This window comes from Dermacentor andersoni, chromosome 3 (genome assembly GCF_023375885.2).
Source record: "Dermacentor andersoni chromosome 3, qqDerAnde1_hic_scaffold, whole genome shotgun sequence".
NCBI classification, from domain to species: Eukaryota; Metazoa; Arthropoda; class Arachnida; order Ixodida; family Ixodidae; genus Dermacentor; species Dermacentor andersoni.
Genome location: NC_092816.1, coordinates 192,574,687 through 192,598,937, shown reverse-complemented (window position 1 = coordinate 192,598,937; position 24,251 = coordinate 192,574,687). Strand labels below are relative to the sequence as shown.

The following is a 24,251-nucleotide window of genomic DNA, read 5'->3' as shown; positions in this document are numbered from 1 at the left end:
TTGATTAATGATAGTAAAGCTAAGTTGGTCGAACTACCTGCACGAAAGCCAAATTGGCAAGGCTTTAGTAAATTAAATTTGTCTAGGTACTTGTTAATACATTTGAGAAATAATTTTTCAATAATTTTGCTAATTGAGGACAGAATAGAGAGAGGGTGATAGTTTCCCCTGACTATTCAAAATCCATGAGCATTCCCGGTTTTTCCGGTTGGTAGACAACCTGTTAGATGCCCCCCTCTTATAATCAAAGCAAGCGCATCGTGCACATTATTTTTGAACGCAAGTAGCGTTAAGGGCCTGGTCGCGGAAAATCCAGTGCCAGAGTCTTCAGATTTGTGAGTGAAAATTTCCAGATATATTTAGGTATATGTATATGCCAGTACACCTCATTCACACTTGTCGGCTCGGCCTTCGATGTAGCACAAGACGGATGTACCCCCTTACATATGTGTCTCATGGCCTTTCGAGTAGGAGAAGCGACCAGTTCCACCATTCTTTTGCCCCCTACTCGTTTTTAGGTGCTGTTCAAGGTGATCGAAATGTCTCATATACCAGGCCACATTCATGGTCGCCTGCGTACGTGAGATCCCAGAACTACGAGGTTAGAACCATATAGAAATAACTCTATATTTTGCTACCTATTGCAAACAGCAAAACCCATTTATAGCAAATAAGTCAAGAGAGTTTTTACGCATGTAAGATTTATGAAAAGGGCTACAGCAACTTCCGAAGCACGCTGTCGAAATGTGTCTGCTTAGAATCAGGGTGTCTACCAAGTTTACATTTTCAAGTTCCCTGAGTTTTCCAGGTTTTCCCTGAGCGACACAGAACTTTATTTTATCTCAAGACAGGCTGCCACCACGTCACCCAATACTGTCACTCTCTCAAGTAAGCATTTAAAAAAAAAACATCTTAATCCAGTTTGAGTAGTAAGGAGTAGTGTATATTTTATTCAAAATAGAAAACTGAAGGGAGGGGAAAGCAGAATACACAGCAAATAAAATATCTTCAAAAAATAAAAATGATAAAGCATATTGCAAATCGAGTCAAACATTTTCAAATATGAATATATAAGAGATGCATACAGAAGCAAATATTTTCGAAAATTAGCTATTTATATCAAGTGATAGCAAGATAATTGGAGTCCTGCCAGTACACTTCTTAGCCATTAGTTAGTTGGTGCTTGTACTTTGACAGGAGAGGGTGGGTGCACTTGTGTATAATTATGGAATGCATACTGTGCCCCGTAACAAATTGCTCCTTCCCACGCTTAAGCTTCACCGCACTACTTCATGTGCGCTTCACCACGTAACACTCCTGTGCTGAGGCAAAGGTAGCATTCGGGAACCGACACTATGGAAAGCACCATGCCTTCTCAGCTTCAAAGCCAATCATGGGGATTACAGAGGCGGAGTCAGTGCCATTACTGACGGCAGCGAATACTTTCAATGAATAATATGGCCGCCTGCATACGTGAGATTTCAGAACTATGCAGTTAGAACCATTTGGATGTAATTCTATGTTTTAATATTATTAACCCACCTGTTGCAGATAAATCAATGGAGTTTTTATGCATGCAAAATCCTCTAGGCTGAAATTCTTCGCCATAAGGTGCCCTCACAGCCTGCAGGTTTATCTGACTGAGCTAGCTTGAATGCTAGCCTGCCATAGTCAGAAGTTTGAATCTCAGCTTTTTCTTTTTCTTCCTTTTAAATCTGAAGGTGGTAAGCTCAAACTCACCTCCTCCAGTACACTACATCTCCAGGCTTGGAGTGGCGGCTGACACCGGTAAAAATGCTGAGAGCCAGTAATCCAATTAGGAAGACCCACTAAGTTTCAACAAAAGACATTCCCTCACAACAGGAATTGGCCTCCCTGGTGCAGTATTCGGCCACTCCCTTCCAAATGTCTCATTTGATAAACCATTACCCTTAGTCCCCAGCAGCTGCGGAGCACCTGACCAAGGCTGATGATGACGAATGTGGTGTTTTATGACGCAAGGACCAAATATGACCCAACAGCACCAGGCCAGTAGTGGAGGTACAACTTATGAGAGGTAGGTGTTACATGGCTGTAAAGGGGCCCAAACAGTCGCTGTAGAGTGCGTAAAACCTATGCGTAATAAAATTATGCCAATGGGTAATGAGCTGTACTATGGACACGAAAGCTACATTGTGATGATGATATATGTAGTAAAATACCGTATTTTCTCACATAATGATCGCACTTTTCTGTAAAAAAATTGACGAAAATTCAGGGGTGAAATCATTACGCTGGTCAAATTTCCTGCGAAAATAATTTTTTTTCATCCCGCATTTGCTGCAGGATGATAACAGGTCAACAAGCAGGCGGCTGCCGCTGTAACAGTGCGGGACACCAAAACAAATATGGCAGCCGGCAGAGCAAGCCAAACGTGCCGAACAAAATTTTTTCTTCTTCTCGTGATTAGATTACGCGCACTGGAACAGTTTCTTCCGTATCAGTAGTGAATAATATCGTTAATATCGGCAAGTTTGCGACAATAACCTAGCCATGTCCCCTTTGAGGGGACAGAAACAGAGATGGGTGCGCGTAGCTGCCAGTGACATAGAAACACATGGCGGGCATGCTCCGGAAACTGCGGCATTTGTCTTCACTGCTATCCTAATATGGCATGTTTCCGCTAAGGGTGAGCGAACAACTTAGCTGCGTTACAAGCATCGGGCGTATAAATAGGCTGCACTTTGTAGGAGATATGGGGTTCTCCTCCGTACTCTTGGGACAAAGGAATGACAACACAGTAGTGCAAACAATCACAAGGGCATTTATTGCACCTTTCATAGATCAATGCCTGCTAGCCGAGTTGCTATCCCCAAAACCTGCCGATGGGCGCGCGACAAATCTAGAAATCCGACTTATCGCGCATCCCCACAACTTCTAACGTATCAGTGTAAACGTGGCCACTATAGTTTCCGCTCGCGATTGGTTGCGTGCCCACAAGTGCAGACGAGAAGAATCGAAAGGCGCCTTTTATGTTGTTGTTGGCCAAAACCATTATGAAGCCTACAAGTAATAAAGCCAAGGCAAGTTTGCTTGTAGCTTTTTTTTTTTCATGGAAGTACAGAAAGTGATGAAAGGAATGAAATGGGGCATCTGCTTAAGAATGTTTGGTGCGTGCAGACCGCTTGGTATGTCTTCAAGAGTCGTTCACGTAGCATTTGACAGAATTCGACAGATGGTAAGCGTGATCATCATTAGCTAGACTTGGCAGGCGACATATCGCTGCGATACGTTTGAGGTGTGATCATTACATGGGAAAGAAAAAAAGCTAATTTTGATGATAAAATTTAGGGGTGCGATCATTACGCAAGTGCGATCATTGTCCGAGTAAATACGGTGTGTCAGACGTATACATCTACAAGGAGCACTACTACCCTAACAGAGCCCTTGTGACGCAAGGCCGTGGAGGCATGTTCTATACAGAACCACAGTAATCCCTCATTATAACGAAGTCAGCAGGATGACAAAAAAATTAGTTATAAGCGGTAATTCAATATAAGCGACCACTCGAGAAAAGCTAATGCAGTCAAGCTTTAACTGCGCCACAACTGCGAGGAAGTCAAAATAAAATGTATTCATGAAGCAAAACTTTATTCAGGTGCAAAAAATGCAGTCAGCTTTGCCGGTTTCAAGTTCTTACTGGGTGCGAGCAACTCCTGCTCTAATTTGACCAAGCATTGCACGAGGCCATGGTCGCCGCTCATGCTTTCAACCTAATTTCGCAGCAGGCATAGATACTCCCGCGTCTGCACCATAGTTGGCACTTCACGTGGCTCTTCATCTGCCAGCTCTTCATCCTCGTCGGGGCCACCAACAGTGTCACTTAGTATCTTCGCATCCGTTGCTGAGGCGACCACGGGAGCAGCAGCATCTGCCAACGCAAATGTCTTGAAGTCACGTTCTACCTCTTGGCCAGCAATTTTATGAACAGCCTCGTAGATTGCTGCAAGTCCAGTCATCATCATGCTGGTCATTGTCAGGGTTGCTGACGATGGCGCAAGAAAAGCCGGCATGCGCAAAGCAGTTGGTGACCTTCGAAGGTGCGAGTTCTTTCCATGAGAAGTTCAGCAAATGGGTCACACCAAGCAAATCAGTGTTGTACCTCTTGCTGGTGTCATAGGCTGTGAGCATGCGCTGCAAAAGGGCCTTGCAGTATAGCTTCTACGTGGTCTCAATGATGCCCTGATAAATCGGTTGCAGTACTGCAGTTGTGTTTGCAGGCAAAAATTCCACAGTGATTGCCTCGAGGTTGTCTATCTTCTTGTGGTTCAGACAATTGTCATTCATGAAAAGCACTTGGTGGTTCTTTGCGTCGAATCGTCTATCCAGAAGGCGCACATAGTCTTCAAAAGTAGCAGCAGTCATCTATGTTCCCTTTTTACTTCTGTAGCTGCATTGCTTGGCATTTCGGAAGTCCCGTGGCTTCTGCACCTTCCCTAGTATCAACAAGGGAAGCTTGTCCTCACCTTCTGCATTTGCACCAAACAGCAGCGTGACACGCTCCTTGCTCTGCTTTCCTCCAGATGATGATCTGCCAGCGGTAGTAAATGCGCGATTCAGTACCATCTTGTATGCAGCTTCATCTAGGTTGTAGATGTCTTTCTCTTCCTACTTTTGAAGTAAAGTTTGGAGCCAATGTTGGTGCCATACGTCTACAGTGTCACGGTTCCCAGCCGCAGTCTCACCTACGATTGACTTTGAGGTCACGCCATGTTGTTTCTTGATCTGCTCAAGCCAGCCGTTGCTGCATTTGAAATCATTATGGCCCATTCGCAGGGCGAGAGTTTCGCCTTTTGCAGTAAGTGAAGGTCTATGTATGGGGAGATTTGCACTCCTGGTGTTCCTCAGCCACTGTACAAGTGCACCTTCGTGATTCCTCTTTCCCTTTGCCAAGAATCTCTTTTAAAAGCTATCCAGCACAGCTTCCTTGTTTTTTAATACAGTTGATAAAGTAGACGGTGGTATGCCAAATTCCTTCGCGATGTCAGTTTTCTGCCGGCCGCCTTTCTCCACTTCTTTTATCAGCAGAACTTTCTGCTCCAAAGTTAGACACCTTTGCCTGGAGACTGACGAAGACATTTAGTACAGTAGGCCACAAAAGCACATGCGAGGCACGCCTAATGAAGCACTCGGAATAACACACAATCACATGGCCTGCAGCACGGATCCAAATCACGCACCGTCCGCGCCAAAGTGACTGAACACTGCGGCAGAAGGCAGAAGCTTCAAAATGTCGCCAAAGCATCTCGCTTTCCTCGTCAGTGTGCGCTGGTGATGGCAATGGATGCAATGGTGGGCTTGGCATTGGCTTCACGTGTAGCGGAAGAAAGGCGATCGAAGTTGTGGAGACCAAGAAGCAGGAACCGCGGAAGGGCACCCGTTGGTGGAAGATTGTGCTCGGGAGGACAGGCGAGAAAAGGGCAACTTTGAAGGAGCAGCGACATCGAAACTGGCAGTGAGGAGGCGAGGAGCTGACATGAAGGCGAGTGAGAGGAGTGACTGGCATCCAAACGGCTTGCAGACTGGAGAGCGAATGAGGAGGGGAAGGCAGTGGCTACTACTATAGGGGGGGGGTGAAGGTCATGGACGAAAATGCCGTGACTCGAGTCTGAGGTTGTGTTTGTTGTGCTAAAAAAACGATTAGCCACTCATTGTGGGTATGCAGTGTGATTGTGAAAATGGAACGGTTTTTCAGTAGGGGCCTTGCATGATCACTGGGCAATTTTTCCCGGAGTGTGCAGCCGATGGATTGATTGCAAAATGATAGTTTTCTGGCGCACCATTGTCGACGACACTGTGCTAATTCTAAGGTTCGTGTGTCGGTGTTCATGCATGGTCACGTCTGCGCCACTGACAAATGTCTAGGAACAAAATTCAATGACCCTACCATGCATTTAGACCGTTTGTCTAAAGTCGGATGGCCCGAATCGAGCATGACTGGCTCGAGAAAATCACCGGGAGAGCAGCAGCTTGCATCGACCCGGTATGTTTACAGCCTGACTCGCTGCTGGCGACGCTCTGATTTTTCGTGTTTTCGGCAAATTATCGGTCGATTTGCACCGTCAAAAGTGCAACGAAGCTAGGGGTGGTGTTTCATTGTGGTGCAGGCTGATTATGGCGAGCGCCATGCAAATTTCTAGACCAGCTTCCCCAAAGTCGTCTTCCCAATTTGTTAACGTAGCTCCTCGTGTCAAACATGGCACTAATATTCAGAGGGACACTTGTGCTTTTCAGCACATTTGAGCACCAGAAGTGCTCTTTAGAGCGGTAAAATTGCTCATCGAGTGTACGCCATGGAATGCTACGGCACAAGTATGCCTACAATCTTTTGGCCACTTTTTGGCATACAAGAGACCGCAGTTTTCTGGCATCGCAAAACATCAGGAAAACTACATTTTTGTGTGGATTCTATCACGGAGGACACCATAAATGTGACTGCGACCGAGAATAATGCTTCAGGCATGCTGCACCACGGAAGTTGACAGCTTCCGTTCGCTCCGCAGTAAACAGCTGGGAGCACTCGGCACTCGCCTGGTAACCCCCTTAGCAGGTCGTGGGTTTGGTACTTTTGTGGCCTGTTCTGTGCTTGCGCGAGACTGATTCGTCAGCGGTATTAATTTGACACTGCATGCGCAAAAGGGTCAGTGCCACTCGGCGGTGGTCATGCCTTTGCTCGGCACTTCGCTCTAAGTGGGTCAAGCTCTTCGTGCACTTCGAGTAATGTGGCTTAAAATGCATGCGTTTGGGTTGGGATCGGAAGAAATTTCGAATAAAGCAATATTTTGAGTAAAGCGATTTCATTATAACGAGGGATTACTGTATATCAGATATAATAATATATAATAATGTATATCAGATATCACATGCACCTTCATTATAATGAGCTTGATTGGGAACATGAAAACCTGAGGTTCTAAATCTGGGCACACATGTATTTTTGCCCCCACAGCAGCTGGAAGCTAAACCTGGAATGTTGTGCCATAGCCAGTTCTTGTACTATGTCTGATAATTACTTTAAATGGGAGGCCATGCAGCTGAATTTGCTCAAAGATGCAAAATAAAGTTGATCTTGATCACAGTCAGTCATTGCCTAGAGCAGTAAAATGGAAGGCACACTTAACAGGCAATCTTGCTAAATTAGCAAGACGAAGTCCAGTGTACATTCAGAATTCTCCTGCAGGTGACCCGGGTATTTCCACTGCCTGACATTACTGATATCGGAAATATTTGGCCTTGATATAAAGAAGCTCAACTCTAGTGGCTTCATAAGAGTGGCTTGTTGGGCTAATTGGTAGTACATGGTTATACTAGGAGAATTCCAGCAAACTTGAAAAAGGCAAAAATAGAGAAGCAGGCATGTTGTGCCTTGCACCTGTTCAATACGGACTTGGGGGACGTTGTTTTCAAGAATGAAGTTCAGTTATTAGTCCAGTCACCTTCACCTCACTTTGTCTATGTCTGCCTCTTGATTCTTCCCTTTTTCAAGTTTGCTGGCATTCTCCTAGTATATCTGTTAGTGGCAAGTGCTGCTGAAAGAAACAGTGTCGATGCAATGGTTCTCTTCATGCCCTGTACGCGTATGTATGCCCTTCTTTTGCAAGCTACAATGGTTCGCCCGAGTGGAAGGAAAGGCTCCACTTACGTGCAGTTTGCCTTGATAGCTTCAGTCAGAGCGTCCCTGGCCCTGCAGGAAACGAATTAATGAACACGACTTAAAGGTCTTCTGGTTGAGCGCACATCAGCCTATATTCAGTGGCCTGTCCTTGTGCGGTTTGCCATATTTTTCAAAACTCCAAAGTTGATCTAGTTGGTCAGACACACTGCAATAAGGAATCTTGTGTATAAAAAAGAATGAAAAGAAACACACAAAGAAAGATAACACACATCTTTTCAATGTGTTTCTTTGTCCGTGTCTTTCCCACCATATTTTTTGCTTGCATTATTTAAGAGACACAAAAGTGAGTCAAGTTATCAATTGATAATGCTCTGTAACAACAACAGAACAAATGTACAGTGCTCACGAAATGAAACGCATCAATTTAGGGCTAACTAATGCACATATTTTCATTTCCACTGGCTGCAGTTTGTGTCACCTCGACGTAATTTGGCCTGTACACTTATATCCGAGTCCGCGTCACCTTTGGTGACCAGATTCCTAGCGACATAATATGGTTCTCTCAAGTACTTTGCACATATACAGGGTTCTACTAAATTCTCCCTGTCGCATTTCATTCTGTGAGCACTGTACATCTTTGAGAACATAACTTCTGCAAACAATTTAAATTATACATAAGTCCTTGAAAATTAGTAACAAGCTCCTATAGATGCTGCAAAAAACAAGATATGAGAAAGAAAATAATGGTCCAATGATGCACAGTCAATCAGTACGGACAAATACACAACGTGAATGTGTACACACATCATCTTGGTAGTCATGTGTCAAAGGTAGCAAACAAGTAGTGGTAAAAAGCAAATTATGTGGCACTGAAAAGACAAAAAAAAAGTGTAACTTGGCTGTAATGCCTCGTTCACACCACAAAGTTCCCAGCTGGTGACAAACATCAGCAACAGAAAGATTTACATTGCATAACTTTGTGTGACAGAAAACAACCCTTGCTGGAAATAAGCCTGACTTGTCGCGAGCCAATCATAAAGCGGGATTACAAGAGAATGAAGGGGACAGGAGTGGAAGCTGCTCGCAGTTGTTAACACCTAGTTAATGATTTTGCAAATGGAGCAAGCACAACCAGTCATGTCATTGTTCGATAGATTGGTTTATGACTGAGTTTTAATGGTGCAAGGGCCAGTCCTGGCCAAAAAGTGTCAACCACATGATACATAGAGTTAACAATGGTATATGAAGTCTAGGATGTACCATGGCTGTAAAGGGGCCTAAAGTCAGTCAGTGTTTAATTGCACGAAATATATATGTGCAAGAAAGATGACAGTGGCAAGTGAGATATTCTATGACCATAGAATATACATTGCAAAGTGATCAGAAGACAAAAATGTAGAAAAATGAAAATAGCACTAAAGCCTTTCCCGGGTCCTTGAGAGTAAGAACCGTCAGGCACATGCACCAATACTATTTACAGCATAAGCCTCGAGGCTGTGCTACGGATCACTTGGGTATCAGCTGGTCATTATAATTAAGTTCTGAAGTTTTCTGTATTTACTGTTACCCTATAGTTTCCTGTTAAACTCACACCCCCAATTACAGCTGCCCAGAAAGAAAGAAAAAGAATGAGCACATATAACTTGCGGAAATAACTTCATAGAGCAATGCTGAAATTTTCGTAAAAACCATCTCCATTCGCAGATGCACAACTCATCCGCGCTGCATCTCTTGTTGCACTGTAAAGAACTGCCATGGAGTGGACTACCGTCGACTCAATAATTAAGCATATATACACACAGTAATACAAAAATAGAGAGGAAATAATGGTGACACCATTGTGTAATGAAGAACATGATGGTGCATGCCTTTGTGAAAAATCTTTGTGCTGACACCCAAAGGAAACATTTAAAACAAGTATAATAACTGGCATTTGGCACTGGAAGTTCCTAGAAGTGAATATAGCACCTGGGAATCATTTTCAGCTAGTTACACTCCCAGATGGTAACATGGCCAAATTAAAGGGGCCCAGAAACACTTTTTGAAGGTAGTAATAAAACGTTGCCGATGTGTTAATGTGGATCATGTGAATATGTCAATGCCTAATATTATTGCACTGTGTGCAACAGGGAATTTACAATCTCGTGTCAAAAGCAGTGAAAAATCCCTTGCTCTTGCTTCCGCAATGTCATCATGCAACGCCATCGCAAGAAGCTGGACTCGCAACAGCTATTGGTTGATTCCATGATTGGGAGAACATTCTCAGTAACACAATCATTGCTCATTTCAGTAAAATATAAGAAAAATTAATATATGTCTGTGGTCTCAAAAAGGCAGAAAAGCCATTTCGTATTTGTACTACACTAAACACAACAGTTATGCGTTGCTGCGGCTGCTGCGCATGGTTTCGAGATGAAAAGTGTAGCGTAGATACTGCGGCTGCCATGAGGTGCCACCACGTGCCATCTTGCATTCAACCTATAGACACATCCAGCAGGGCACTGCTTCCTTACACCCCCTTGACACCTCCCCTGTGTAGCTTCCGGCACACTAGTGAAAATGAAAGGAGAGAGAAAGCCACTGACTGGTCCGATAACTACAACTCTGCATATACTTGAAGGGTTCGAAACATTTTTGAGGAAGGGGATTCGTGAGGTGACATAATTTAACCCTTTCAGGGTCAATGACGCAAATATACGGCACCGCGAACAAGTCTAAAATGGTCGATGCCATGTATTTACGGTGCGGCATGTACCTTTAAAAAGCGCACATTCCAAAATTTTTTCTTTCCTGGCATGTGCCGCCACTATGCGGGAATACAGGGAATTTTTTTTTGCGCCTCCCTCTCCCGGTTTTCATTGCATGGTTTCTTTTAGAGCTAGTTTGCTCCAGCGCGTCTATATACCACCGCTCGCGCACTGGTGCACGGGCAGGCAGGTGGCAGTTTGGGTTTTGTTCCACAGGTGGTTTCAATTTCTGCGCTCACAAAACTGATGGCTATCTCGTTACTAATAGCTCAAAGGGTGACCACCTGTTTCTCGCTCGTTTAGTGCTCGCAGGGGTGCGCATAGGAAGGATATCGCTGTGCATGCGTTTCTTTTCCTTTTCTTTGTTTTCTTTTGGGAGACTTGCGAAAACTAACTGCTTCTGGTTGGCAATAAGATGAAGATTAGTGGAAGTCACATGTTTTGCTTTTTCGACGAGCACACAACCACACAGTTTTCTTGAGTGCACTCACCTATACAGTTCGATTACATTATGGACGTAAATATAAGTGTAATAGCAGGTACATTTGAGACTTGCGAAATATTCTCGTGTGCGCATTTTCTAAGCCTTGAACTATGTGTATAACAATGCATCAAATTTTTAATTCTTATGAGTTTATTTTCTTTTTTTATTGTTGTCATTCATGAATAAACAGTACATATATACCAACGCAAAATACATTTTTCTCACTTTGCGGTCTCCCTAGAAAAGTTACAGTAATTTTTTTTTTAATAGGTCCCTCAGGAGGATTGGTATCTGCAATAAAAAAATAGCCCCTGAGCAGTCGCATATGGCGAAAAAAATCTACCCTGAAAGGGTTAATAGTGGTATCATTCTATGATTAGTTAGGAAAGTCTTTCAGGGCCACCTTAAGGAACACTTTGCTCCTCTGACTGAAAAGCCATATTTCCAAATGTGAGGGCTGTTTCCAGGTCTGCACATTTTCCACATGTTCCTGGACAGAATGAGTGGGCACCTGGCACAAACAATGAAAGCACGTATACATGCACCTAGTTGTGATTGGTGCCTTTAATTTCCCATTTTCCTTTTTTTGGTACATGTGGTGGTAGCAATATAACCAGCCGAAAGCAGCACCAGAGCTTCTCACCAGAGCCAGGAGGTGGCGTCAGCCTGGGGCTCATCTTTGAGCCCACGCCGCCGGGTCTCTTCCGCTGCACGGAAGGCACGTCGAACATAAGCACCCCATGCGGGGGGGACAGCCAGGCAGCGAGCCCAGTCAGCACCATCCAGCGGCACATCCTAGAGACACACCAAGCAGTACAGTGAGCCGCGCACAAGAAAGTAACACTTCTTTCAAACAACCACCTTACTGTACTCTATTTGCTTGTTAGTGGTGCGTCGAGAAATTAACATATCTCTGTACATTTTGTGGATGCCATTTAATCGCTTTTCTTTTATTTTTCACTTCATCGTCCATGCAATATTTTGTTTTTCTTGCTCCTAGTGATTACTTATGAGATCATAGCTTTAGTGTTACTTTTTTTAGCATTTCTGTAGAGTGAACCACACTTCTTTACTTATTTTTGCCTTTGTTCTTTTGTGCTTGTTTAGTAGTATGTGAATCAATGTTCCTGAAATTGCTCACATTCTGTACATAACTAAAATCTCGTAATTTGCTACCAACGTTTGACCTATGCGCACACCACATTTCATTATACATTTCTACTTTGTAACATGATCAAGCTTTCTGCACACCTATCATATAAAAACCTTGTACACCAGGCATTTTAACGTTAACAGAATTAAAAAAAAATCACCTGTGGCATTTAGCACAAGTCTGCTTATCGAGCTGGTATACTAAAAAAAGCTATACATTACTTACACTGGGGATCAATACGCATACTTGACTAATTAACAAAGTTTCACTAATTAATGTTTCAACTAGGTAATTATATAGCACATATATTGCAATACACGAATTGAAGCCAGTGATTTCACAAAGTACATCCACTCCTAATTGATCTTTTTTTTTTTTTTTTTCAATACTGCCAGGGACCATAGCAGGTGGACATACAAAAATGAAATACATGGTAATAAACGTGCACGTACAAATTGTGTTTCAATAAGCCAAATAAGGGACGCAAAGGAGCAAGGTAAGAATAGATAAAAAAACAAATATAGGTATCACATGTCTAGCAATACGGAGAATACATCATGAAGAGGACAGCAAACAGGAAAAAGTAACAGTAACACCTTCAACATAATCAACAGGGCTTACAAGAGTTGCAAAGCATATTATGTGAATAAAACTGCGTTACTGATTGCTTAATATGGATTCTAATCGTGATGTGAACTGTGATGATGAGTCTGCAGAAATGACTGAAGGATCGAGGCGATTCCATTCCCTTATCACGAGGGGGAAATAAGAGTACATGAATGTGTCATTATGGCATGAACATTCTGTTAAAACGTGTACATGTCTATGTCTCGATGATCGTGACTGCGAAAAACCTATGTATTTTGTTAGGTCTAACTGATAATAGCTGTGAATCAAGTTAAATAAAAATTTGAGCCGTGCTTGTTTCGCTCTTGATGATAGGATAGCGTCAGTAAACCCGATATAGCCGCAAGGTTAGTGGGTGAATCTGTGCGCTTGGACTTGTTGTGAATAAACAGCAGCACTTTTCGCTGTACTTTTTCCAGTTTCGTTATATTAGTTACTGAGTGGGGAAACCAAACTGTGTTAGCGTACTCCAAAACTGGTCTAACGAAAGTAGTATACGCGACAAGCTTAGTCGACAAGGGTGCGAGGCGGAGACATCTTCTGAGATAAAATAGCTTCTGAGATAAAATAGCTTGCGTAATGCCTTCGAGGTCACGTTGGCAATGTGCGTGCCCCATTTCAGGTCAGAAGTTAGAGTGATGCCTAAATATTTATGCTGGTCAACTTTTGTTAACATTGTGCCGTTAATAAAGTACAGAAAGTCGTAAGGTCGTTTTTTTCTTGTTACCGTCATGCAACCTGATTCAGTTGTGTTTATCGTCATTTGCCATCTTTTGCACCATTCACTTAGCTGGTCTAGTGAATCGCTAATCGAAACATGATCTTCGTAGGTGTTAATTGTTTGGTAGATGATGCAGTCATCAGCAAACAGTCTGACGTTACAGTCAATATTTCTGGTTATGTTGTTAATGAAAATAAAAAATAACAATGGCCCCAACACAGATCCTTGGGGGATGCCTGCCCGATGTGACAGGCACTATCGCAGATTCCACATGCTGAAATAGTACGAATTGTGTCCGGTTTGTTAAGAAATCTGTTACCCAGTCTAAAATTTCCCCATTCCCAATAAAACCCTGCAATTTTGTTAATAATTTACTGTGGCATACGCAATCAAATGCTTTCGAAAAGTCTAATAATATTATATCAGTCTGGCTACAGTTATTGATGTTAAATGTGAGGTCATGCACAACTTCTGTAAGCTGAGTGATGGTTGACAATCCATGGCGGAATCCGTGCTGGTGTGGCGTTAAAAAGTTGTGAGTGTCAAGAAAGTTTGTTAGGTGTTTAAGGATGATATGCTCAAGCATCTTGCAAGCGGTGCTAGTGAGAGATATTGGTCGATAATTAGAGGGCAATCAAGTATCTCCTGTTTTGTGTATTGGGATGATTTTCGCATTTTTCCAGTCATCGGGTAAGGATGATTGTGATAAGGATTTTCGAAATATCAGGCCCAAGTATCGGCAGCACCACTCTGCATATCTCTTCGGAAAATGATTTGGAATGTCATCTGGTCCGCATGATTTTTTAGGGCCAGAGCAACATGTTAAGGATACCCGCGTCAGATATGATTAAAGGATCGATGCGCGATGTTGAACTGCAACTAATGTCTGAAAGCCGTCATCTTTTGTGAAGTTCGAGTGAAAATAGTTATTGTAGGCATTAGTGTTGTTAGTTTTTTCCTCAGGAGACAGGTCCGATAACGTGTCCTTAGTTGGGCGGAAATGGTTCCAGAATCGCTGAGGGCTGTTTGTCAGAAAGTTAGGCAGAGTTACATGAAAATAATGTTCCTTGGCTTCTTTGGCTGTCTGTTGAAAATGTGCTAGTGCGCATGCTAGTTTGTTAGTTTTGGATGGGCATGATTCATGATTTTTAATAGAGTTACGTATCCTTTTTACATGATGCTTTGTGTGGATCTCTTCCTGAGTTATCCATGGGCTTGTTCTTTGTGGTCGCTTCTTTTTGAACGGAACATAGTTAGTTACGCAGTAGGAAACCATATTCTTAAATTGGAGCCAGGCTGTGTTCACATCGATTGACGGGTCGGAGGTTATTTCAGTAAAGGCTTGAAATTCGTGCGCAAGGTGCGTTAGTATGCTGGCGTCATCCGCCTTCTCGAAGTTCAGTACTATAGACGTACTACAATGCATTCTTATCGAGCAGTCCAGAGGCAACAAGCATAGCGGTATGTTGTGATCTGAAATGCCTTCAATAACTTCTGTCTGTGCTTGGTGCCCTGAGAAATGATCACTGATTAGTATAAGGTCAAGGATATTGTTTGCTGAACCGTGCTTACGCGTAGGTTCTAGAATTATTTGGCGAAGGTTAAATGATAACATTACGCCAAGCAGAACTTCAGGAAGAAGATGACGTGTGATGCATAGTTACCCAGTCCACGTCCGGAAAGTTAAAGTCTCCCATAAGGATAATTCTAGAGTTGTTAGCATATCGGTGTAGAAACTCATGAATGGCAGAAATGCTCTCATCACCCGAAGAGCAGCTTCTATAGAAGCAACCCACACAAATAGTAGTATTGTTACAAAGAAGCCTGCAAAACACATTTTCAGCACCTGACACATCTGGCAGTAAAACAAATTGGAGGTTTTTCTTTATCACAAGAGCCACGCCACCGCCACGGGAACCCCGATCTTTGCGGATGACTGAATAGTTCGGCGGCATGATTTCATGGCTGGAAACATCCGGTGAAAGCCACGTTTCCGTGACGGCGACTATATAAGGTTTGCGATCAGTTAACAGGTTTTCGAAAAATTCTATTTTGTTTAGTAAGCTTCTTGCATTTACATTTATGAATGTTAGTTGTCTTAGCGAGCTCTTCTCCGCGTCATTGGCGGGCCATTTATTTTGCTTGATTCCGCTTCGTTACCTTTTAAGGGGTACTTTGTCATTGATTACGTCGTCCCAAACAAAGGCGCGACTGTTAATGTACAGTTTGCCGAAGGCGAGGGAGACTGTCGTGTTTGTCGCAATTTTCTTTGGCACTGTTGCACAGTTTCTTTCTGATGTCCCGAATTTTAGGAGAGAAATCTTCCCCAATGGCAAATTTTGAGCCTTTAAGTTTAAAGCCTTTCTTCAATATCGCCGATTTGTCGAAGCTAGCATCAGTTTGAGACAAGTGTAGTGAAACTTGCTGTAAAAATACACTGTTGTTCCACTTACTTTAATAACAAAGCACCTTTTTATACAATGAAGCTCAAAAGTTAGTGGAACATTAATGCATTTCATCACAAACTTTGCGAGTGCATATTTTGAGACTGGTGCCATCAGAATTAGTTTCAAGTAGATATGAATTTAAAACTCACTGGATGCAGTTCGTAAATACCAACATGTGGTGTAATTAGTTTAAAAGTTAATTAGCAAGAAATTGGTAATTAGCTAAATATTCTTTCTTTTTTGTGCAAATAGTGTCTGCCTCTGAGGGTAACCTAGCTGAAGAAGAATTGTACATGTAATGGGTTATTTTTAAAAATTGTGTTCACAATAAAATAAAATACCCTTTATATATAGGTCATTAGAGGCATTGTAAATTCTTAAAAATTCCCATGTTCTGTATCATGCCAAATAAACAGGCTACTGCTCCAAAAGTTTTTGTGTGCATTTCCCTTTCAGAAAAAGTGTCCTAATGACGTACCTAATAGTTCTGCGAAAACCTGCAAGCTGGAGAGAAGTATTTAATAAAGGGAAAATCAGACATCCACACGTTCGCAGCAATTGCTACAAAGGGCTACTTTTGTAGGGTCACAGTAGGGTGTAGAATTACAGGAGCCAAAGGCCATGTGGCCCCACGTAGCCTTCGGCTCCTTTGTAGCAATTGCTACGAACGGGTAAACTGTAGTAATGTTCTGATTGACTCAAATGATTGGCTGAATTGACTGATCAACTGATCCCTCTTGCTCAAAACTGTGGTGCGTCTGCTATACCTAAGGGGCGCTTCATCAATCTATAGATAGACTTGATTTTTGCATGTTAGCCTCCCTAAAAGAGCTCTGCTCCACCTCCTGCTTCAGAGTGTATACTTATTGTCTGCTTGAAGGCATGTATGGCCATGTCTTTTGCATTTTGTTCCACATGCACATTGACATGCATTGCGTATCATTGTAATGTTATGAAGTGCCATTTTGCATGTCAATTAAACAGACCAAGCACTGCCAGTAATACAGTTCACGTTGCACAAATCAGGTATACAAAGCACTTCTAAGCTTTGCGTGCTCTGTCCGTCACTGGTCACTCACCGACCCGTTTTCATTCAGAGTGGACAGCTAAGCAAACAACAGAATTGCATGCTACATGCCTTGTTTATCGTGGCTACAGCTTTCAACAGCTTGAAAAATAAAACTCCTTGAATGATTTATCTGTCATGTATGCAAGTCAATGGAGAACCATACAAGTGCATCCTCTGCAATCTTATCTGCAAAATAAATTTCATCACTCCTTGGAACAGAATACAGGTTTGGATTTCAATGTGCACATTGAATGTTAACAGCAATGCTCACATCTGGTTGTTTGTACCAGTTCAATACCTTTACCCTTTCTTCTGTTTTTGTAGCCTCTGCATGTGCTGTGAGACACCCTTCAATTTCACTCACCTGTACTTCCCTTTTGAGCATGGTTTGTAATAAGATCTTAAAGGCACAACATTCTTTCTCTTGTTGCTTGCGTCTTTCTGCAATTCACCGCATATACTTGTGCAATGATTGCACTTGCACTGTAAGCTCACCACCACAAACAGTAGTAAAACAAACCAAGTGCAATGCGGGCCATCTGAGCAGGGAGCTTTTGTCTCGATGAGCTCACTGCCCATGGATACCAATTTAGTAATGGCCATCGACAGCTCACACAGAGCGGGATCTTGCGCGCAAGTAAGATAAACATGCAACTGGCACACCTGACTACCGCAGAGCTCGGAGAGTGGGGAACACGACTGGCACCACATTAGCGATCGTGCTTGACAGTGACAAGGGGCCTCAAACCCCCTTTTGAGGTGCACTTTCTTGGAACTGCCACAGGCATTCTCCTCGCGCATGGCAAGTGAGTGGGTGCAAACAGATTCACAACTTGAGATTGCACCAATTAGTTAAATGTGCGGCTTCCGGAAGGAGTGACAAACTAGCCTGTCTCGCGTCCGACTTCCGCACCAGTGCTCTGGCATGTAGCCTTGGAATGTGTGTGGTTCGGATCTCAACACAGGCAGTTTGAATCACACGATGCCGACCAAATGTCGTTACTTTATATGGGTGCACCAACATGTGCAGGCTGGCGTGAGCATTCTTAGAGCCCCATAAGAGCCTAACGCAAGAGATTGTTTTCTTTGTCTTATGTTCCAGACATGGGGTCAACGTTTGGATAAAGGACCGTTATCCCGTGCACTTCACCGACAGTGTTATGTGCAAACCAGTGTTTGCTTATGGCACCACATGGCCTTCAGTGCCTGGGAATTTCGTCACTTTACGCACGACTTTGAGGACTGGTGGCACAATTCTGACGTTTTTTTGCATCTGCGTTTTGTGCATGTGTTTCACTTGTCAGCACTTTGTTACACCAGCTGCATTTACATGCCGTTTCTTGGAACTTCTGACAAATATGAGTAGTGAGACCCTTGCCCCTTTGTTCTTGTATATTGTGTATTTTGGATGACGATTCTGCACTGAGAACTGTGCTAAAAAAGTGTTTTTAGATGGTTGGTTGATCAACTGGCCAATCATGCATAGAAGTTCTAACCCACACTCAAGATTGGTGAACTGATTGTGTAGTCACAAAACAAGTTAACAACTATTTCCTAGCAAACATTCTGCGTGGAGCATTAAGTCTAGAAAATGTGGTTGCAGCGTTTCAATCATCGTTGTGGACCTGACTTCGGGTGCCAAGCACCATCGGCTCAGCCAATACATAGGGTTGCCGTACGTGATCAAAACCGATGTAACTGTTTGTAACTGATGTAATAGAGAAACCATGCAATCTTGTAACCAAGCTTTGCAATGTACACAGTCTACACTCATTACAATGGGCCTGCGTACGACTTCCGGATATATCAGACCATATTTCAGCCTTATGTAGAGCCCTCTGGGCTGTACTTGTTGGCGATAAGGTAGCCTCGCCACCTACGGGATCATCTGACTGAGCTATGTGGAATACTGAGTTGCCATAGTTGGAAGTTCGAATCCTTCTATAAGTTCTTTTTTTCTTTTCTTTTTTTTAATTTGACGATGGCGAGCTTGAAATTCACCTCACTGCATCTGCAGGCTTGGAGTGATGCCTGGCACCAGCAAAAGATGCCGAGAGCGAGTAGGGCTATACTAATTCAGGTACAACCAAATTAGGAAGGCCCGCTAAGCTTCAACAAAGATACTCCCTCACCAGAACAGGTATGGGCCTCCCTGGTGACATATTCAGCCACTACCTCCCAAATGATTTCGTCAATAAACTCATGGCCCTCAGTCCCCAGCAGCTGCAGAGCACCTGACAAAGGTGGCGGTCAGATCTGTAACACCGCAGAGGGTGCTAAGAACCTTCGGGTCCGGACAGGCCGCCAATAGAAACTGACCCTTGCAATCTTTAACACCGAAACCCTCTCGAGTGAGGCTAGCTTAGCAGGACTCTTTGAGGAACTATCAGACATTGTTTAGGATATCATCGGTCTTAGTTAGATTGGAAGAACTGGTGAGGCTTATACATTGCTGAATAACGGCCATGCCCTCTGCTATAGAGGTCTGCCAGATAAGAAGCAATATGGGTTAGGATTCCTAATCTATAAGGCAACATTGATGAATTCTACAGCATTAATGAGAGGGTAGCTGTAGTCGTAATCAAACTTAACAAAAGGTATAGATTACAGGTAGTACAAGCCTACGCACCAACATCCAGTCACGATGATGAGGAAGTAGATCAGTTTTATGAAGATGTTGAATTAGCGATGAGAAACTCGGTATACTGTAGTAATGGGCGACTTCAATGCAAAAGTTGGGAAAAAGCAGGCTGGTGAACAAGCAATTGGCAACTACGGCAAGATTCTAGGAATGCTTGAGGAGAGGTGCTGGTAGAATTCGCAGAGAGGAATAAGCTGAGAATAATGAACACCTCTTTCAGGAAGCGTGGCAACAGAAAGTGGACCTGGAAAAGCCCTAATGTTGAAACAAGGAATGAAATTGATTTCATACTTTGTGCCGATCCCAGCATAGCGCAGGATGTAGAAGTGATAGGTAGGGTAAAGTGCAGTGATCATTGGTTAGTGAGGGCTAGGATTCACCTCAATTTGAAGAAAGAGCAAAATTGGTCAAGAAGAAACAGGTCAACCTAAAGGCAATAAGGGTAAAAGCAGGAAAATTCAGGCTGGTACTTGCAAACAAATATGCAGCCTTACAACAGAGCGATGAAGATGACATAGAGATAATGAATGAAGCCCCATCCGTGCCAAAAGCTATTTGACTGCATGGGGTTGTTAATATATATTTGTGGCAATTTCTGTAATACTTTTGTAAGGCAGACACACACTGGCTTCCAGTTGGTTTCAATTACAGTCAAAAGAGCCTCATGGAAGAGTTGGGCCAGCAGTGTAGCGTCCTGTTTGTGTTGGCCTCGGCAATCTGGTTTTGGTTAAACCATCCCCACATGCATCATGAACTGAGAGGCATGCCAGGACAGAGACTGACTGGCAGTGATCAACAAAAGTTGGCAACAGACGAAATCGTCAATGTACATGTTTTATCCACGTTAACTCACACAATAAAGCTCTGTTTTTCAGTTACTGCAAGACGTCCATGCAGTGCACGAAATTGGCACACCAGAAAAGTTACACTGCCTGACAAGGCTGCATACCTTTTTTTAATGTCAATCATTGCACCTTGTATTCAATGTATTATTATGTTATTTTCTGTACATGTGCTTTCGGTACTCCTGGCTAAGGCTTCTCACCAAAGGCTGACAGAATGCCTCCAATTAATTAATTAATTAATTAATTGGTTTATTAATTGTACTGAAGGCACTGGGTAGTGGGCATGGTGCTGATGCTTTCTCTGCTTTAATGCCGGCGATAACGCCGTTCATCCGCCAGGAAGCCACACGACAACTCTCTCTGGCGACTAGCATAGCCGAGTCGTCAACAACTTTGGCTCCTTTGCTTCGTCACGTGATTCAGACACAAGTTGATGCGGCGCTGCCACCGGCCCCTTGCAACCTCTACGTTTGGCCGCATCAGCATTGACCTGTACGGTCCACTTCCCAGCACTCCAAGGGGCAACCACTGAGTTAATGTTGCTATCGACCATCTCACGCGGTACGCTGAAACTTCAGCCCTAGCTTCTGCCACAGCAAAAGACGTCGCCAGTTTTATCCTTCAAAACTTGATTTTACGCCATGGAGCACCTCGAGAATTACTGAGTAACCGTGGTCATGTTTTCTTCTCCGTCAATTCAGCATTGCTAAAGGAGTGTCGCATCATTCACCGTACTACCACAGCATATCATCCTCAAACGAAAGGGATGACAGAGCGTTTTAACCACACCCTTGGCGACATGTTGGCCATGTATGTTTCATCTGACCACTCGAATTGAGATCGCATTCTGCCCCCCGCCTCCCCTTTCATCACCTAAGCTTATCATACTGCCACGCAAAGCACCACTGGGTTCTCCCCTTCCTTTTCTCCTTTACGGACACGAACCTTCATGCACTATGGACACTATTCTACCTTACCGGCCGGATGCTTCGGAGTCGATGACTGTTTCTAGAGCGGCTGCATACGCTGAAGAATGTTGCCAGCTCGCTCGTTCGTTCACATCCCAAGACCAGTGGTGCCAAAAGCATCACCACAATTCATCCACTATGGCTACGTGCTTTGCTCCTGGATCGCTCGTCTAGTTGTGGGTGCCCTCTACTCCTCCCGGCCTTTCCTCCAAGCTGCTCTCCAAGTACCACGATCCTTATCGGGTACTAAAACAAACATCCACGGTAAACTACCTCATTGAGCCAATGGAACCATCTTCTGACCAGCATCGTCGCGGATAGAACATTGTCCCCGTCTCCCGGCTCAAGCAGTCACATGTACTCTTTCAGTGGGGAGTGGCTGTATTTAAGGAACTGGGTAGTGGGCGTGGTGCTGGTGAAAGGTAAAGACGAGAAGGAGCGCTTGCCTGCCCGTTTCGCTATAGCACCGACTTGTTTCAGCCTACCGCTGCAAACCTAGAACTTGTGCTGCTAGGCGAACACCCCCGTTGGAAAATAAATAAATACCTGAAGCAAGGATGGCAGCAAGCGCAGGTAGCCTTCGTAGAGACTGGACCCAGGTTTTGCCCTTGATGTGGCAGCAGGCTGTGCTGGCTCGTATGTCAGCAACGTGCCCACTACATAACAGGAAAGAAGAAATGTATGTCTCAATGACAACTTCAAACAGCCCAGCTGCAGAAAACAGAAGACTCATGTATGCATACTGTTCCCAGCCAAGGTGTAAGAATATCGGAGTTAATAACGGTATACCCGGAAAATGGTCAGGTCATGTACGACATGGCTTCCTTTTCCTGCAGACAGGTAGCATCCATATTCTAAGGGCTGCACCTTGCTATGCACAGGTTATTGCTGGCGAGCCTCACTTGCACTTAATCATTAGTTGTGCAGTTTAGGCTAAGGTAGCTGAATAGAAAAAGTCACAATATCTACAACAACTCTTCAGGGAGGCTCGGGTTCTACAACATAAACAATATCTACAACATCAGGGAGGCTCGGGTTCCCCTCAAGTGACTGATGTCACTTTTATTCCGAGCCTGCCCTCATCCTTGAGATGAAAATAAACTGATTTGATTTGAACTATTTTCTGTACTTTATCGCCCTGCCGATACGTTCCCATTACATACTTTTTCTCAGCGCCAACGTTCACAATCGAGAACACAAAAAAATTACCCAATAGAGTTACCCTCATTTTTTGCCAGTTCATACGTTCCTGGAAAACACAATTTTTCAGCACCAACATTTAGTCTGTCGCCAAACTGCGATCGTATGATATTTTCTGGCCACTAGATCAAATGTAAACGAGAAAATGTATGAGGCGCACGCGATCAAGAGTATATAGCTGACTGCCACAGCAGTTTCACCTCAATACTTGCCCGCCCGTCTCACGTAAGAATGCCAGTGCGCACTCAGTTTCTCATTTTGGTACCAGCAAATTCTCTCCAGGGTCGTCGCATGTGGCTTTCACAGCTCCGCCAATCCTACTGCAATAAGCATCTTCGCCGATGTTTCACAGCGCATGGTGCCATCAAAAGCATAGCGCAAGCTTCTAATAGACGATAAATGAAACGCACTGCTGTTCCTTGCTGTAGACTGTGATCAAATACGTTTTCCAGCCGCTAGATCTCGTGCGAACAAGAAAAGGCACAAGGCGTGCAGGATCGAGAAGAGTATATAGCCACCCGTCTCACGTGTCACAGGTGAAACGGGTGGCTATAACCCATCACACAGTTACTTATTCCGATACAAGCAAATCTCTGCCCGAGTCGTGTACGCCGCATTTGCAGCTATTGCCACTAAACCTATTGCGATAAGCATCTTCATGTATCTTTTTTGCAGCGCGTGGTGCGTAGTGCCATTGGTAGCGTACTGCACACTTTTAGTAGGCGACAATCTAAAATCGCTGCTGTTCTCTGCTGCAGGCGGCTAACATGGGCATCACATTTAGCTTCGGCGGAATCTGGCATCACCCACCAGCTCAATTTCGTTTCGGTTTCCTATCGCCCTCTTAAAATACCACACAATAGGAAAACAACAAAATGCATCTCAGGTCGCCGGAAAACCACCAGCTCGATGCGTGTCGGCATCTCATGTTGCAATGATCCATGCGCCACTTTGAGCTAGGAAGATGTCAACAGCAGTTGAGCCTGTCAAATTTTTTGTTACTTCGGATCATACGTTTTCCCGGTTAGTATGTTTATTCTCATAGTTTTTTTGTTTTTTTGTTTTTCAAAATGTATGAACGAGGTTCTACTGTACATGCTTATACGAATATTCAATATTTTCAGATATTCGAATGAATATACGCTACATTCTGAGAAAAACAGTAGCAACAAAACCACAGAACTGTACTGTTATTCTCAGAATCTGGCACAATATTGTTACGGAAGGATGAAAGAAGAGAGAGGAAGAAGAACGTCAGAGACGCTGGCTGCTGCGTGTTGTTGGCGACCAGCCATCTTAGCTGTTCTGACTCGTCCTGTATATATAGTGTAAATATAGTTTTGTATACTCGCAACATCTCCGTAACAACATTATATTTAATATTTAAACATACTGCATATTTGTACAGAGGCAATTCCGGATATATGGAACTTCAAGGGGATTGAGAGACAGTTCAATATATAGATGATTCAAAATATAAAATATACCTGTCCAAAGCTTGCCTGAAACTTTTGCAAGTCTCAGACAGATTGCCGAGCTCATGAAAAACGGGCATTGGCCAATTCACAGATTTGTGAAAGCCATGTAGAATGAACAAAGATTACTTTTTTTTCTTCACACAAATGTTGCAAGTTGCTTGAGCAGCAGAGTGGTCTTTAGTCGCAATGCTAACCCTAAAAGTATGCACCACTCAGA

The 24,251-nt window shown here is 43.5% G+C and overlaps 1 protein-coding gene across 4 annotated transcripts in view; it reads right to left on the bottom strand.

The window, feature by feature from the left end:
- LOC126524404 (focadhesin) overlaps positions 1-24,251 on the bottom strand; it is a 392,101-nt gene that overhangs the window by 146,637 nt on the left and 221,213 nt on the right. For all 4 annotated transcript variants that reach the window (XM_050172727.3, XM_050172728.3, XM_055067287.2 and 1 more), the window contains 3 exons: positions 21,903-22,012; positions 11,529-11,680; positions 7,682-7,723 (listed from right to left, as the gene is read on the bottom strand). In XM_050172727.3, coding sequence (XP_050028684.1) covers positions 7,682-7,723; positions 11,529-11,680; positions 21,903-22,012 — 304 coding nt within the window. The remainder of the gene's footprint in view (positions 1-7,681; positions 7,724-11,528; positions 11,681-21,902; positions 22,013-24,251) is intronic.